Below are 18550 nucleotides of genomic sequence, written 5' to 3' on the forward strand. Positions count from 1 at the left end.
ATAACAATCAATACCTGCTCACAAGAGAAGATAACTCTGCAATACGTAAAGACGGAATAACCCAACAAAAACAACATCCAGTGCTTAACTGCATTACCTCAAAAGCTTTCTTCTCCTTAATCATGATTCCAGACATCGTTATGTGAGTTCACTTTGTGGTGAACTTGGTGTCATCCACTTAGTAAATCAGGCTCACTAAAAATGTTTGGTGAGAAATATCTTTCTTATTGTTTCCAGCCTTTAACATTTTGACAATGGTCACCAGTAAATGACCGTTTGTAAGAGTTCTACTCTAGATTGCTCTTCACATGATGTAATCTTTATATGTTCTAGGTAAAACTTTGTATAATACGCTATGTACCTCATTTGATGCAGTTTTTATGATAAAAACTTTCTTTTGACATATTTCCCTCCTTTCAGTAATCTTTAAGTCTAAATTAGTTCTCCTTAGATGCCATGGTTTTGTGGTATATATCCCGTGGGAGATAACCATACAAATTTGATAATAGTTTCTGAGACAAAGTTAAAGGAATTTCACAATGCTACATACATGAGGAACAGAGGTATATTAGTAAGGAAGTAGTAGCGACAGTGTGGACAAAGGAGTGTGTCAAATGTTAAAAACCAAATCTGAAACGGTCACATTAATAATAATAACTTACAGGTTCTTATATACTGCTTTATCACAACCTAGTTGGTAGGTCATCTCAAAGCGGTTCATAAATTATTATCCGTGGTTATAGGGCCTTTGCAACCAGCCAACACCTTTCTCAACTCCCTGGGGAGCATACAGCCGGTGCTGCCATTTCGGCGTTAACAGCTAGCATTCAACAATTCTAGCACTGCCCAACCACGTACTAATTTACAGCTGAGTAGACTGGAACCAGCGGAGTAAAGTATTTTGCTCACAGATACAACATATTGCCTTGCCATGGCGCGAACCCGCAACCCTTCGGTCATGAGCCCGGCGTCCTACCACTGGACTACCATGCCTCCTTATCATAGAAAATAAAGTATGATAAATGCTTATGAGCAAGAAATCTCCCTGGTTAGTTATTCAGATAAGCACATGCTTTTGTTTCTATTAGATTACACAAACTCTATGATACTTTCTCATCACTCACAGTCTTACAAGTTTCTTTATCTGATTTAGTGTCTGTATCATTTTCCTCTGATTTCTTTTCATCAGTTTCATTTTCTTCTCCCTTAACAGCTTTCTTTCTGCTGAAGAAAGCTTTCACTTTTTCTTTGATACTTTTGGACTTCTTTGGATCAATAGTTTTGAATATTCGGGTGGTGAGATTGTGTATGGATCCGAAGGCAATAGCTACGACAGTGCAAGCTAGACAGATGACATTGTAGGGCATGCTGAAGTCAGGTGTCGGCAGGGAGATCAGTAAACTCTCTGTGTGGATTCGCAGGAAAAACTGGTTAGAGATGTCATTGAAACTGTTAAAACAAAATAAGTAATTAAGAGAATTTGTCAAAAGTAAAATAAGGCTTGACAACATCACTGAAACAGATATCTAAGAACATCGCTGAAAAAGAACAAGAAGCCCAATGGGCCTATATCGCTCACCTGGTATTATTCTTAAACTTGTAATCTTAAAAGTGGACTAAAATACAGCTAAAGGCAAAATATCAGTGTTTGATTCAAAAGAATACACGGACATTACGTTGAGCATGCTTCTGGCCAAATATCTTTACCCTGGACCTTTAGATTATTCGGAAGCTTTTTAAAGATTTCAACTTATTTGACCCATGTGACCTTGCAAATGGGTGAAGGTAATTCATTTAAACAAACTTGGTAACCCTTCATCCCAGTATGTTACTGGCCAAATATCATCACCCTGGTCCTTTTGGTTATAAAAAAGATGTTGTTTACAGTTTTCAACAAATTTGACCCCTATGACCTTGAATATAGGTTAAGGTCATTCATTTGAACAAACTTAGTAGCCCTCAATCTCAACATGTTACTGGCTAAATATCATCATCCTAGGCCTCTTGGTTATTCAGAAGTTGTTTAAAGGTTTTGACCCCTGTGACCTTGAATATAAGTCAAGGTCATTCATTTGAACAAACTAGGTAGCCATTCATCCCAGCATGTTACTGGCCAAATATCATCACCCTAGGCCTTTCAGTTATTCAGAAGAAGTTGTTTAAAGGAATTAAACATATTTGATCCCTGTGACCTGGAATATAAGTCAAGGTCGTTCAATTGAACAAATTTGGTAGCCCTTTATCCCAGCATGTTACTGGCCAAATATCATCATCCGAGGTCTGCTGGTTATCAAGAAGAAATTATTTTAAAGGTTTTAACATATTTGACCCCTGTGACTTTGAATATTAATCAAGGTAATCCATTTAAATAAACTTGGTAGCCCTTCATCGCAGAATGTTACAGGCCAAATATCATTATCCTAGGCCTCTTGGTATTCAGGAGAAGTTTTTAAAGGTTTTAAACATATTTGACCCTTGTGACCTTAAATATAGGTTAAGGTCATTCATTCAAACAAACTTGGTAGTCATTCATCCAAGCATGTTTCTGGCCAAATATCATCACCCAATGCCTCTTGGTTATTCAGAAGAAGTTGTTTTGAACGTCTTAAACATATTTGATCCCGGTGACCTTGGATTAAAGTCAAGGTCATTCGTTTGAACAAGTTTGGTAGCCCTTCATCGCAGCATGTTACTGGCCAAATATCATCACCCAAGGCCTTTTGGTTATTCAGAAGAAGTTGTTTTAAAGGTTTTAACATATTTGACCCCTGTGACCTTGAAAATGGATGAAGGTCACTCATTTGAACAATCCTAGGCCTTTTGTTTCTGAGACAAAGTTGTTTAAAGTAAAAAGTTGATGCCAGACAGATGGACGGCAAACGGGGGGACGACGGACAGAAGGACGATTGACAGACGGCGGACGCCGCACCATGGCAAATATAAGATTATTAAATACTATCACATATAATATTTTTACCCAGCAAATCACAATATCTTTCTATTTCTATCTGTAATTAACAGCAACATCATAAGAACTGGTAAAAAAAACCACCTAAAAAACATATTTTAATGAATGATAACCAGAAATTGGCTAAAGTCACATAAACTCCCTGTTTTTCATTACCTTTCTCTGAACAAGGAGGCATTCTGTTGGACAGCAATGTAGGAATGAGCGTACGGCAACACTGTGGTAATTACTGCCGCGTTGGCGTAGAAACCATGGTTGGCATCTGGAGGATACTCCGTCCACTTGAGGAAAGCACGGTCAAATGCCAGGTTGATCCGTGTTACAGAGTTTGCCCGTAGACGGAACACGACCTCAAGATGGTATGGTCGCAATCTATCCTTTCCTGGCACAAAATGGACCTTAACTGTCAAAAACAACAAACACTGTCTTACATTATTAGATAATGGTGTAGTTTGGAGATCATTAGACTTAAATGAAAATGAAACAGAAAACAAAAGGGCCCAATTTATGTTTATTTTCATGATATGTAAGGCTGGATTGCTATTACTGGAAGAAATACAGTGGTTTATAATACGGGACACAGAAGGAAATTTCCTACAGGATTTAATTTTATGAGCGTAGTATGGAGAACAAGAAGAAAAAGGGAGGGTTCATTTATTAGGATGAATACAGTAAGTTTATGGTAAGTAGTGATTCTGACTTACAGGGTTTGATGACTTCGCCCTGGTTCTGTATGCTGAGGGAGTTGTAGTAGATCCTGAAGTACCAGGGGATGGTCTCCATATAAAGAATTGTGAGGTTCTGATGCAGGTTGTTGTAGATCTGACAGGTGATCCCTCCCCTCTCTAAACCAAATCCTGGAAATAGAGACCAGTAGAAACAACTAAATGTAGGACAAGTTCTTCCACATATGTTTATAAGATTTCAAGATTTATGTGAAGTAACTAAATGTCAAATTTCGTTTCGTTGAAAATTGCATACTTGACATACACTTTAAACAGTATGCTTCATTTTTTATATTCACAGAAAATTATGGTTTAATTTAAAGTAATTAATATTACAACTTTGTCTGACAAACAATGTTAACTATACACTGTACCAGTCTGGCCTACATACCTGTGACAAATCTGTGGGCATACAATGAAGGTTCTGAACCCTGTCTATAAGCTGCCTTCTCTTCATAGTCAGCCATGAGATCTAAGAATCCGTCCTGCTCTAGAAAGTCCCCGACATCAAATACGGCGTACGTCCTCCTGTCGCTACCCCTTATGATAGGTAACACCTCAGTGGGCTGTTGACGCAGTGTGAACTTTGACTCCGGGATCTGTAACAAAGAGAAGGTGAGGATGTGAGCAAGGCTCAAAATTCCTGCCATCCCCTGCTTTAATGGTGAAATGGACAAGGAACATAATCACACTTGTTACTGGTATGTCCAAGGCAAGAAATACCGCTGTTACAGTGATCATAAACCATTTTCTGCGCAATTCTATTTTTATAAATTGTGAATTTTACCATGGAATGATGACAACCATACTAAACCATTCAAAAAAATGTCGAACAGAAAGTTAAACAGTGTATGAATTTTCAAGTGGTATGTATAACGTTGTAAAAGTGGAAATTCTTGCATGTGGAAATGTTTGCATTGTGACTTCATGAACTGAGTGTGGAAAGTATTGTGTTGGCAATGGTTACGAAATAAATATACTCTATAACAAATATGATGTATAAATGTACTCTATAATAAAAATGATGTATAAATGTACTTTATAACAAATATGATGTATAAATGTACTCTATAACAAATATGATGTATAAATGTACTCTATAACAAATATGAAGTATAAATATACTCTATAACAAATATGATGTATAAATGTACTCTATAACAAATATGATGTATAAATATACTCTATAACAAATATGATGTATAATTGTACTCTATAACAAATATGATGTATAAATATACTTTCATGTGTGGATATTTTCATGCTAATTTATCCAACAGAAAAAACACAAGCATTTCCATTTTTACAGTAATGCATATCACTTTATTTTTCATATTATTTTTGACAAATTTTGTCAGTGTTTCAAATCACTAATTTACATGAACACCAATTATATGACAAATTCCAATCTTCTAAATTTCATGACATACACTTTAAAAAGCAGCCAGGAAACCACACACTACATGTATCACTTACATCCTTGTCTGTGATGTCCACATATACATGACTCCTGGAGGCCAGAGGACACTGGGAACGTAACGGTTTACCAAACATGCTGCTCAGACTCCACGCTGTAGAGTATCGAAAGAATATGTGAAACATTTTCTTTCTCATTTTTCAAAAACTTTATCTCATTTCAACAAGTTCAACACTTTATGTGGATTTTTATTTGTACACTTTACATGTAAATTACGTACTCATATAAAGTATCAATTCTGTCAAGTTAACAAGTGATGATTCCACCACGAAGATAAACAAGTACTGTAATGATCTCACTACCCTAAACCCAGAGTTCTGACTTGTGTGTACCAGCACATCAGAGTTCAAACTTTTACCATTATTGTCTTTTTTGTAAGTGTCATCAGTAATGATATCATAATTCCACAGGGTCTTTGATTTTCTATAGTATAAACATGCAACAAGATAATTATCTGTATAAAAGATTAACAAGAGGCCCAAGGGCCTTAGCGGTCACCTGAGTTATATCATAGGTACTGGTAGCTTTATTTTATTGTTTAGATGTGATGTGGAAATCAGCATGTAAACTAAGTGCAATACAATACTTGTCATGTCATCAAAGGATAAGAATTTGAAAATATTGGTAAATGTTCCCTTTGGGGCCCAGCCCTAGCCCCTGGGGAGGGGGCAGGAATCCCAATTTTACAAAGTAATACTCTCATTCACCAAAGATGATTCTGACTAAGTTTGAGTAATTTTCTGCTAAAAATGGATAAAATATACCCAAAAGTGTTATTTCCCTATATAAACTATAGTAAACTTTACCCCCTCCCCAAGGGAGAACGGATAGCTCGGGGGTCCTGAAATTTACGATTTAAATAAAGCACCTGATGATTTTCTTTCCATGCTGAGAAAATGAATGGAGAACCTCTGAGTCTGGAAGAGAAAATGTTGGAAATATTGGTTAATTTTCCCTTTGGGGCCCCGCCCTGGCCCCTAGGGTTGGGGTAGGAATTTCAATTTTACAATTTGAAACCATCTTCCTCCTAGGATAATTCTCACCAAGTAAAAATAATTTCCTACAGAAAGTTGTCAAAATATACCCAAAAGTGTTATTTCCCTATATAAACTATGGTAAACTTAACCCCCTCCCCAAGGGAGAACGAATAGCTCGGGGGTCCTTAAATTTACAATTTAAGTTAAGCCCCTGATGATCTTTCTTTCCATGCAGAGAAAATGACTGTAGTACCTCTGAGTCTGGAGAAGAAGATTTTTGAAATATTGGTTAATTTTCCCTTTGGGGCCACGCCCTGGCCCCAGGGTTTGGGGTAAGAATTCCAATTTTACAATTTTGTAGCCTCATCTACCAAGGATGATTCTGACCAAGTTTGATAAAAAAATCCATCCACTGGTTCTTGAGAAGAAGTTGAAAATGTAAAAAGTTTACGCACGACGGACGACGACGGACGGAAAGCGATTAGAATACATGTAGGTCACTTGAGCAAAGCTCAGGTGACCTAAAAATACAACATTTACATTGTACATGTATATATAGATTCATGTACTATCATATGTTACTTACTCTGTCAATCTACATACTGGGGTAAAAACCAGAATTTTATATACATATAAACCTACAAAGATCATGTGTTACTTACTCTGTTGTCCCAGTCTGCCAGTACTGGGGTCAAACACCATACTTATATATAGATATAAACCTGCAAACTATCATACATTGCTTACTCTGTTGTCACAGTCTGCCCGTAGTGGGGTCAAACACCATACTTACCGATATATAGATATAAACCTACAAACTATCATACATTGCTTCCTCTGTTGTCACAGTCTGCCAGTGTGGGGTCAAACACAATACTTATATATAGATATAAACCTACAAACTATCATACATTACTTACTCTGTTGTCCCAGTTTGCCAGTAGTAGGGTCAAACACCACAGTCAGTGTTTGCTTCAGCTCCACTGATGAAAGGGTACACGCTGTATCCTGGAACAGTTCAATGATTATGAGAGATTACCTGTATACTAGATAAAGCCTAATCCAAACAAACTATACAAACGATATTTTTTATTCACAGCAGACAACTGATGAATTACAGCCGATTAATATACACAAAGATACAGCGCAACCTAATGGTCTGGTGTAGTTGAATTGCAAAATGTTTTAAAAAGTTTTTCTTACATGATATGAAGTTGTAAGAGCTTTTGCTACCAGGTACATAGAATTGTATAACAACTATATGGGCAGATTGGCCTTCCACACAGACGGCCTAGGTTCTATCCCCAAAGTTGTTGTACGCATAGATATTCAGAGAATGTGCCCACACAATTCCAACAACCAAGGTGGAGTATAAATTGGTCTGGGTTGAATGTTGCGGTATCTGTATTGTAGAATATAAGTGAGGTGGCACTATACATGATACCGTTGGAAGCACGGTCTGTAGTGACAAACAGAACACATCACATCTCCAGCACACACACATGCATACACTCATAGGGAGATATTAGCCAGGTGGCAAAGGACTAGTAATTAGAGCCTGATAAGGCAGCTCCTGCAATTCCTCAAAATTGTTTTGATTAATGTATGCTAATTGTATGTATTGTATATCTATGTACAGTAAAGCGCTTTAGAGTGGTTTATGTTAGCTAGATAGGGCACTATATCAAATGTTGTATAAATTATTATTAACTAGAACACTGACCTTTGTAAAACTGTTATAACTTACCCTACATATAGGCCTCACATGTACTGTATAACAGCTTTAACTTACCCTACAGATAGGCCTCACATGTACTGTATAACAGCTATAACTTACCCTACAGATAGGCCTCACATGTACTGTATAACAGCTATAACTTACCCTACAGATAGGCCTCACATGTACTGTATAACAGCTATAACTTACCCTACAGATAGGCCTCACATGTACTGTATAACAGCTATAACTTACCCTACAGATAGGCCTCACATGTACTGTATAACAGCTATAACTTACCCTACAGATAGGCCTCACATGTACTGTATAACAGCTATAACTTACCCTACAGATAGGCCTCACATGTACTGTATAACAGCTATAACTTACCCTACAGATAGGCCTCACATGTACTGTATAACAGCTATAACTTACCCTACAGATAGGCCTCACATGTACTGTATAACAGCTATAACTTACCCTACAGATAGGCCTCACATGTACTGTATAACAGCTATAACTTACCCTACAGATAGGCCTCACATGTACTGTATAACAGCTATAACTTACCCTACAGATAGGCCTCACATGTACTGTATAACAGCTATAACTTACCCTACAGATAGGCCTCACATGTACTGTATAACAGCTATAACTTACCCTACAGATAGGCCTCACATGTACTGTATAACAGCTATAACTTACCCTACAGATAGGCCTCACATGTACTGTATAACAGCTATAACTTACCCTACAGATAGGCCTCACATGTACTGTATAACAGCTATAACTTACCCTACAGATAGGCCTCACATGTACTGTATAATAGCTATAACTTACCCTAAAGATAGGCCTCACATGTACTGTATAACAGCTATAACTTACCCTACAGATAGTCCTCACATGTACTATATTACAGCTATAACTTACCCTACAGATAGGCCTCAAATGTACTGTATAACAGCTATAACTTACCCTCCAGATAGGCCTCACATGTACTGTATAACAGCCATAACTTACCCTACAGATAGGCCTCACATATACTGTATAACAGCTATAACTTACCCTACAGATAGTCCTCACATGTACTATATTACAGCTATAACTTACCCTACAGATAGGCCTAACATGTACTGTATAACAGCTATAACTTACACTACAGATAGGCCTTACATGTACTGTATAACAGCTATAAATTACCCTACAGATAGGCCTCACATGTACTTTATAACTGTTATAACTTACCCTACAGATATGCCTCACATGTACTGTATAACAGCTATAACTGACCCTACAGATAGGCCGCACATGTACTGTATAACTGTTATAACTAACCCTACATATAGGCCTCACATGTACTGTATAACAGCTTTAACTTACCCTACAGATAGGCCTCACATGGACTGTATAACTGTTATAACTTACACTACAGATAGGCCTCACATGTACTGTATAACTGTTATAACTTACACTACAGATAGGCCTCACATGTACTGTATAACAGTTATAACTAACCCTACAGATAGGCCTCACATGTACTGTGTAACAGCTATAACTTACCCTACAGATAGGACTCACATGTACTGTATAACAGCTATAACTTACCCTACAGATAGGCCTCACATGTACTATATTACAGCTATAACTTACCCTACAGATAGGCCTCACATGTAACCCTATGGACTGGTATGATGAATCGTGTAACTTGATGGCATTGAACAATGTTGAAAGTCCAACCTGTTAACAGTAAACAGTCATTTAACAGCTTTTTGAAGTAGAAGTTATAGATGACTCCTTTTTCTATTTTGATCAATAATATTGTACATACTAGTAAGTTGAACATTTTGTACTACACTCTCTTGCAACCACAAGGAGAAGATGATATAAAATATGGCTCTAAGAATCGTTTGATTGCTTATCACATTGTTAAATGGTTGATACCTTTGAATCACATGGTAGGAGCTTCTTCCAGGGTGTAAGGTTCTCTGTACAAACAATCTCTCTGGGCAGAGCCGAGTACTTGAGGTTTCTCGAGTCCATTGAGTAATACTCTGAGGATATTCCCTGTGGCCGGAATGTCCATCGTGGACTGACCGTTGCTTTGCTGTCCATGAAGTTCAGGGAGGAACAAAAGAGTCCTGACAGAGCGTTTACGTAGTTTGACCATAACTTGTCACGAGTAGCTTGATCTGATCTGTTACACAAAAAATAATTAGATTAAAATGTGATTTACAGCTTATCTGTTCAGGTATTATAGAATACATGGAATATGGATACACGACTAAGTATCATATTGACAATTATTGTAATATTAAAAAAAGGAATGTTAGTAAATGTAATGTGAAATTGAAGACTTCCAAAATAACTTGAGTCAAAGTCCCAGAATTACTGATTTAGATTTCACTTAATTTACCCTGACAACAATCACCTGTTTCTGTTAGATTGGAACCATGTCCAAAGTTCGGCTCCCGGTGGGGCATCTTCGGGAGGGTAGCCCCAGTTTCTGTACCTCCACAGACCCTGTGTCTGACTAAGGTGCAGTTCCTGGACCCCATAGGTGGACATCACCTCTCCCAGAGACTTGGGGAAGAGGCGGTAATGGGTGACTGTAAATGAACATTTAAAGGGCTGGTTATATATCAGAATGATAGGAAAGATGGAGAAAAAAAATCTTGTAATTTGATGCAAATCGAATAGGAGGCATCATTTTTATGACACAGAAAACTGAAAAATGAAAAACAAATTTTGTGAACATTCTCCTCCCCCCCCCCCCCCCCCCCCAACACTCTTGGCCACAACCCTTTAGTTGTTATTGTGTAACTGAACAGGTAAGGGAAAATGCAATGGCTAGAACGGGATTCAAACTACGGACCGCCAAGCTCTAGAAGGACATTCTAATCAATGAAGCTAACTGGTTGATCGACCCAGTCCATTTCCTTTACAATTGTAAAGGTCCAGTGCCGATTGAGTTATAATAAAAGCATATGCTGGTAATAGCTGTACATGTACATTGTATTGACTACTGTTTTTGCTACCTTAATTTTACAACAGCCTGTTCCTTTATGAATAGGGGAAATATATATAGCATTATTTGTATTAGAATTGGTAATATATTCCTCAGTTTTTGGCAATATTTTGAAAATAAGGCACTTTTTAGCTAGTGGAACCAGCCTGTATTTGGTAGTAAAACTGCAAAAAAATCACTGTTGACAAACATTCAGAATTGGCACTTTTGAAATCATTTTCAAGTGTCTTTCTTAAAGTAATAAACAGAATGTCCCATATTGGCATTTAAAGGAAAATGGCATTGTTATGGTGAAAAGGTAAAAGGATTTTTCACTGTATGATTTATGACACATTGCTTTATTTTTAATAAAACTGAAATCTTAGTAAACGTATGCCTCAAGTTGGACTTTTACTTTCAAAGTCTCAATGCAGCTATAGGCCTAAATCATACGAGATTAAGTGGATATTTTATAGGATTAGCTATGAGAGGTCCTTGTAGATAATTAATAGCTGAATTTGCACGATACTGGACCTGTGGAGGAGTTAAAGAAAGCGGTTGCAAGAAAATTGTCCTTGTAAGAGTAAAGATTGATAATTGATAGTAAACAACGCAAACAACATTGTTATTCTGCATTTCCGCCTTAGGCCGTTAGGGCACAGAAACTGGTCACCTAACTCTTCTGGACCTGTTCAACACTAACATTATAATACAACTTTTACTTTCAAAGTGTCGATCTATTGGCTGTTTAGACTCATCCCACGCATCTGTGCATTCAAATCATTCCGATCATCATCGCTGATGGACGGAATCATGTAGAAAGAAGTAGATTTATAACCAACAAAAAACCAGCTAACATACATGCAGTTTCATCAGCGATGCTGACATTCCATTTTGTTGTGAATTGGAAATGAAACATGACATGACCACTCCCAAATGGTTTGATGAACAATTCTTCATTAAACTCGTCGTTCTGTTTCGCTTGGACAATGTATCCAAGCAAAGGCAACCACAAAATCCACATCATCTTCCTCAAAGCCGGCATCGATCGACTTCTCTCCACCATCTTGGATAGTGCTGCAGAAATGACGCAAACTACCGAAAAACAATAACTTGTATTCCATATCTTGACAAAAATAGTATCACACTTTGTATCATAAGGACAAAAATATAAAATGAATCGTCAAAGGGACTAAAAATGAAACATGAAATGTATTGGTTTTTTTTATGAAAATGTTATTCGCTTCCTTAAACCGGAAACACATGCAAATTGTAAACAACAGGAACAAAGAGTGTTGATGGTAAGTTGTACATTTCACTGGTATGTCTTTGCATTTCATTACATATTAACTCTCAAAATAGGCAACCAGGATCACAATGTTAGTATGCATAAATACTGATATGTAATGGGTGCATACGTGCACCAATTATCTTAGGGTTTTGATGCAGTTTTGAGAAAGTGAATACCGGCAGGGGGTGTCGTGACGTTTAGCATGCATGGCTTCTAAAACTTTTCAGATTGTGTTTGCTCCTTAAAGGACATAATCGCATCATTTTAAAAAGTTGTAATAATTTGTTGGAAGGCTCCCATTAAAAATCTATAGAAAAAAATCAGCAGAGGCAGACAGCTTAGGTATAGAGGGAGATATCTGATTACTTGGTCTACATCAGATCAGTACGTTAAATGGCCGTTTTCGTTTATTGCGTTCCAAACGGTTGGACAAGAGTTGTTCGTTTATGAAATGGGGACGAACCTAGATATCTGGTATTGCTTTCTGGAGAGCTTTGGGAAAGACTTACAATGTTTACATTAACAATTGTAGGTCCTTTAATTTTCACCCCAATATATTACATTTAAAACATAGACAACCCGGTAGCCTTGGTCATCGTCATAAGTGGACGGGTCCGGGTCTTTTCGCCCTATATCCCGTTCGCACTACGGGTCGTTTCGCCCTAAATCCAGTTTGCACAAGGTTGTTTCGCTAAAATATAATTATATAATTTAAAGTTATGAATATCAGTTAAGTTGTTTTTAATTATTTCAAAAAATCTTATTATTATAATAATAATATACAACATTTATATATCGCCCAATATAATTTGTAAAATTACTCTTAGGCGCTTTAATGGATAATAGTAATGGTTATAATTGTGAAAACAAACAACAAAGGCTTGCAATCACTTTCATACATTTAACAAGTAATGTGCACATAATTGAACAAATAAAAGGGTGGTATTTACATGACATCTTTGCAAAGATTCTAAAATGCAGACAAGAAGAGGTGAGTTTTTATGTCCCTCTTGAACTTGGCCAGGGTATTTTACTTCCTAATAGCAGATGGTAAGCTATTCCACAACGTAGCCGAAACCCTCCCAAAGCATCTGTTTCCGTAGGTCACAGTACAAGATTTTGGGACACACAACAAAGATTCTGACTCCAACCGCAGAGATTATCATGTTTCATCACAGAATTAGATCTATGTCGATGGTTTCACGAGCAATTGTCTTGTCGAAAACATTTCTGTATGTGCAGGTCTGGTCGACCACATACAAATCTAAGGATTCTTATAACACAGAAAGCTAAGGGTGACCTAGAAACCTCAAATTAGACTATATATACACAATGAATAGGACTAAAAAAAATCATCTTAAAAATATTTTTAGGGCAAAACAACCTAACACCTAAACGAACAGATCACCGGATGCTTGGAGGTTAAGATATATTGGGATGAACCCCACCTAGCACTTGGAGGGTCCTGCTTCATAATTACTCCCACATATTCATGTAGAACAGCTACAGATAAATCATAAATATATTCTCAAATAGTAACTACATAAAATTGGCACATTTACTGTCTGAGGTATGCAACATTCATGATTGCTGCTGTCAGAAGTCTGTTTACAGTTTGAGCCATTTAAAATCATGCATATGTTAGTGAGTGAATCTGAGCTTAGGTCATAGGAGTGTATTGCTAAACGGAAATAGGAAGTACATCCCTAGTTGAAAATCCAATGTAGGGAGACAGTATCACAATTTCCGCATAATCTAATGTTTAATATTAAAGTGATGTATATTGTATGCTTATTATTGACAGAACAGTGTGTTCTTTCAATATTAAAGTATTGCAAAGCAAGCCAGGCATTAATTCAGTTGTTTTTTAATCAATGAGTCACATATGTCCATTTTTCTGTACTTCAGAAACCGGCTACCTATTTCACTACTGTGAAGTTTTTCAAGAACGATAACTCTTGCATGCAATTACTATGTGTATATGTTTTTTTATAAAATGTCAATCTTTAATTGTTTATAGATAATTCATTTTACACAATTTCAGCATTTGTGAAATTGATATACAGTAATGCAATACTAATCTATGTTAGTATCATTTTTATTGACATTATTTTGCACACAATTGTGTTTCATTTTTTTTTCAAAATTCACTCCTTTTTACATAAATTTCCTTTTAAAATCCTTAAAATTCTGACAACCTATATTTTTTTTGTGGCAGAAAACTTTCCTTACTACAAAGCAATATATCTACAAAATTTGAATAAATTCTACTGAGAAATGGCGACAATCCTATTACCTTAAAATATTCCCATCTTTATCTTTCCTTTTACATTGTAATGAATGGGGATCATGATAGAAAGAGGTTGTATGAAGTTTATCAAATTTTGAACAAACCAGAGACAATGTTTGAATTGTAGTTTATGACTGACCTATATATATGTTGATAAATGAGAGATGGCTATTTTCTCAAGTTATGTATTAAAATATTATTAACCTGTACACAAAATGTGCCTGAGCTCGGGGGATTCTCAAAGTTAGAGTGCATCCTTTCAAGTTCCATAGTGATACACCTACCAGTAACTATGGTTGCTCCTGTCTGCTGTAGTTTTTTGACGAATTTTCAGATCAGCTGACTGTTTGATCACATGCGGTATGTCAGTTCAGCCAGCTGGTCGGTTTCAGAATTTTAAGCATTGTTGTAACACGATGATATATAGACTCATTGCTTTCTTCAAATTTGCAGAGTTAAGGCCAAATCTAAGGTAGGTAGTATTTACTGGACACAGAGATGTGTTTTATAGGCCTTAGTAAAGTTTCAAACTAGGATTATCTGTTTTCCCTTCTCTTACAGATTGGACTCCTTAGGATTTGGCTAATCCTGACTTCAGTGTGACTTGGTTTGAGTTCCAACATCATGGTTGGCAAAAAGCCACCCACACCGGGTTGTTCCTCAAGGAAGACTCCAGGAGAGCCTGCCCTGGCCCAGAGATTGCGAAGGAATATTTCACCCAAAAACTTGGTACGGACAATATATGTGTACATGTATCACTATTTTTTTTTTATTATGATCAGTATACCGGTATGTAGAACTTTATATTCTTTCTCACTTATAAGTAATTTGATAAGAACATTATTTCATTTTACTTTCTTACTTCTGATTAATATTGGACCAAAATATCTGTCATACAAAGTTGGTAAAATCAATTATACAAGTCATTCCAAAAGGTATAATCTGCATCTGGATAATATCTCATCCTAAGCTGATCAAAGATGATATTTTGACTGTCTTTGAATTTGTGTATATTCCAAGAACAACAACTACCAACCTTGTCTTTCTACAGGACTTGACTGCAGGTCTGTCATGGCGCGAGGAGCGGGAATTAAACAAGGCATTATATGCTTCTTTACAAGAGACTAAAAAACTCACCCTCAAATCAGAGCTAGATCTAGACTCCCCATTGGTACCTTCAAACAGTATACCAAGACGGAACCTTCTAGCCCGAGTTTTGCCAAGGCGTCAGTCTCCCAGATCCAGTAAGCCTGTGGCACCTGTAAAGTCCAACATGTCGATGCGTAGTCCCACTCTGCCTCCACCCTCAGACAAAAGACTTAAGTCTCAGCACAGCATCGGAGGAGACGAGAGTAGCCAGGACTCGATGCGGTCATCGACCACCAGCTGTTCCAATGATGACCTAAAAGGGTATGAACTTAACTTATTTATTACAGGCAAAATCAATTTCGACAGAGGTTTTCTAAAAATCAATTTTCATGAAATCTTTTTTCAGTTCAAATGTGGAATATATATATGAATAAGTTCATAATAAACAATTATTTTCTATAAAAAAAAATAGTCATATTAAAACACATTTTTTAAGATTAATAAATTATGGTGAAGGTATTAATTAAAATTGTGGAGTAAAATATTATCTGTAACATTTCTAAATTGAGTTAAAAAGATACTGCATATGGAAGGTTATAAAATTCTAATTTTGTATCCATGTCAAAAACCACTTTGGAGTGAGAGAAAAATACACATTAAGATCCAGCGTAAATTTGATATTATAAAACTGATGTCGTATCAGTTTAACTCATTCACCACTGAAGACACATTTGAACTCTTCCAATTCAAAGGTTGGAATAGTTCATTATGAAATTTCAGGGGTGAATGAGTTAATGTTGTCTTATAAAATTTTAATTTCAACTGTTCAGCATCGTCAACAACAAAAATTTACATACTGTTATTTAAAATAACACAAATGAGATTCAAATCTGTATATGATTATCTAATTTGATAACAGTCTTTCTATAATAACATGAGTGTGTTCCTTCAGGAGGACAAAGGTTAGGGCTCAGAGGAAGTTTGCTCAGATGCATGCCTATGGTAACACAATGGTGCCCTCACAGCATACGCCAGTCAAACAAAGCAGCAAGACCTCTTCACCCATCAAAGTCTTTCCCAAACGAGCCAAGACAGAAGATTTCCTTACTTTCCTCTGTCTGAGAGGTAAACCTGGTACACAACATTTCATTATTTCTGTACCCATTCCTAGTTGAGTCTGTGTGTTGGGTTATGTTAATCAGGCCTGTGTTCAGTCCAGGCTGATTTTACCAGTGTGGTGCCATTCTCCTACATTGTCTTCCCATCTTGATATGGAATAATTCCTGTCCAAAGTCTTTAACAATAATAAAATGGGATTCCACATGTTGCTAATAAAATGGGATTCCACGTGTTGCTAATAAAATGGGATTCCACATGTTGCTCTTAGAAAGCTGCTTTGATATAAAAAGTCAAGATGTCATGATTTTTTTCAAATTTCTTGGAAGACACTGCCTTAATAACATGTGAAGGCCATAGAATTTTTGTGGTCACATTCTACATATATATGTATATAATGAATGTTCACTTGCAATTGGTTCACCATTAAAATTCAGAAATTCAACTTTTGATTTATCATTAATTCACAGATTTTATAGTTTATGAATTCTTCTTGTTAACAGGAAAACCAGTCCTTCCTCCACATTTGGACTTCTTTAACTTCTCCCGAGATGAGGGCGACACTAGCCTGCCACCAACTCCTCCCAATCGAAGTCGTGTTTTTGTGCGCGAGAGTTCCCCGTCCTCCAGCAGTACTAGCTGTAGTAACGTACCTGATGAGGTGGCGGATTCACCGGCACCTTTGGTAAGTAATGGCATATGTATCCACAGATTTTCCACATAGCAAAAACGATGCCGAAATTTTTACTCATTCCCAGTGTGACTTTTTCAAACCTTGTTAAAAGATTGCCACAAGTTTTCCTAATTCAATGAATGCCCAAACTCTGAAGGGAAGTGACTGTTAATTTGAAAGGAAAGATTCACTTTTTTCTCCTTTGTGAAGTTATTGTATCATTTCTGTGAAGTCACAGTTGATGTTTATTCAGCCTTTGTCCTGGAAAGACTTACTGCTTTAAACATAAGAAAAAAAATCATTTACCATTTTACTTAACTCAACCATGTGTTTCTTGAAATTTAAGACACTCCTAATTTCAGAACAAAGATATTTTATGCATTTACATATTTGCTGAGGATTTCAGGATAGTCTGGTGGTCAAATTATAACTGAGAATATTTCTTTGTGCACACTACATATTTTTGCAAAATATTTCAGGCTATCAATTCTACCTGATCTTTGATAAAAATTTAGCCCCAAACAAATTCAGATAACCTGGCCCCAGCTTCATGGACTTAAAGTTTTACATTTGAAAACTTTTGTCTGGTGCCAGGTGCTAGCAAGATAAAGCCAGTTACTGTGTAGTGCCATGGAAGAAAAACCAATACAAAGTTCAAGTACTAAAACCGTCTCATTCAAACATCATTTTCATTGTGAAGTTTGATGAGCTAAGCAAAATGAGTTATTGTTTGTAAAATTCTGAACATTGGGTTGATGTCAGCAGTGGAATTGTCAGTAGTTTCTTCACATTTTTCAGAATTTATTTAATATAATAACAAAATTTTGTTAGGCCAAAACAAAAACTGATTCACTTTCCTTACCTAGATTTAATGTCCCCACCCTGATATTTTTTACTAATTTTAGATAAGCAAGGCTAAGTTTGATATGTTGTCTTTATATAAGAGCTGTTAAAAGATTTTTCAAAAGATGAAGTTTTATCAACCTATTCCCACCTTTTGAGAATGAAAAGCAGGAACACAACAGTTATGCCCTGCACTGCAAACCATCCTGATTACTGTATAATTTGAACTTAACTGTGTGGTAGGTACATGGTTTTCACAACTAGAGTCGAACTACAAGTCATAGCACATGTATTGTGATAACATGTAACTTAACTGAAACTTATTCATGCATAGTTAGTTCGTGCCAACGAAAGAGTTTGTTTTATAATTTAAAATACAG

General features: G+C 36.4%; 2 protein-coding genes across 5 annotated transcripts in view; one reads left to right on the plus strand and one right to left on the minus strand.

The window, feature by feature from the left end:
- Positions 1-845: 845 nt before the first annotated feature.
- LOC110443238 (GPI transamidase component PIG-T-like) lies at positions 846-11935 on the minus strand. The gene is made up of 10 exons (XM_021487327.1): positions 11730-11935; positions 10293-10470; positions 9806-10058; positions 9515-9601; positions 7068-7155; positions 5170-5264; positions 4085-4292; positions 3673-3825; positions 3125-3371; positions 846-1449 (listed from the first exon to the last, which is right to left on the minus strand). The coding sequence occupies exons 1-10, from the start codon at positions 11932-11934 to the stop codon at positions 1101-1103; spliced, it is 1863 nt and encodes a 620-aa protein (XP_021343002.1). The 5' UTR covers position 11935; the 3' UTR covers positions 846-1100.
- Positions 11936-12125: 190 nt separating this feature from the next.
- LOC110443227 (protein Jumonji-like) overlaps positions 12126-18550 on the plus strand; it is a 29259-nt gene continuing 22834 nt past the window's right edge. For 3 of the 4 annotated variants that reach the window (XM_021487308.1, XM_021487309.1, XM_021487305.1), the window contains exons 1-5: positions 12126-12169; positions 15011-15178; positions 15501-15859; positions 16491-16672; positions 17158-17339. In XM_021487308.1, the coding sequence (XP_021342983.1) occupies positions 15074-15178; positions 15501-15859; positions 16491-16672; positions 17158-17339 (828 nt within the window). In that variant the 5' untranslated portion in view covers positions 12126-12169; positions 15011-15073. The remainder of the gene's footprint in view (positions 12170-15010; positions 15179-15500; positions 15860-16490; positions 16673-17157; positions 17340-18550) is intronic. The other variant, XM_021487306.1, reaches the window with a different exon arrangement.

The sequence above is a fragment of the Mizuhopecten yessoensis genome, unplaced genomic scaffold, assembly GCF_002113885.1.
Source record: "Mizuhopecten yessoensis strain PY_sf001 unplaced genomic scaffold, ASM211388v2 scaffold716333, whole genome shotgun sequence".
Lineage (NCBI taxonomy): Eukaryota > Metazoa > Mollusca > Bivalvia > Pectinida > Pectinidae > Mizuhopecten > Mizuhopecten yessoensis.

Excerpts from the sequence above, each read along its gene's own strand:
- LOC110443238 (XM_021487327.1), bottom strand. The coding sequence starts at position 11,934 with ATGGTGGAGAGAAGTCGATCGATGCCGGCTTTGAGGAAGATGATGTGG. Across the intron at positions 10,059-10,292 it reads TTCCAATCTAACAGAAACAG|ATCAGATCAAGCTACTCGTG; the intron begins GTGATTGTTGTC and ends TTTGTGTAACAG. Across the intron at positions 5,265-7,067 it reads TGGCAAACTGGGACAACAGA|CGTGGAGTCTGAGCAGCATG; the intron begins GTAAGTAATGTA and ends GATACTCTACAG.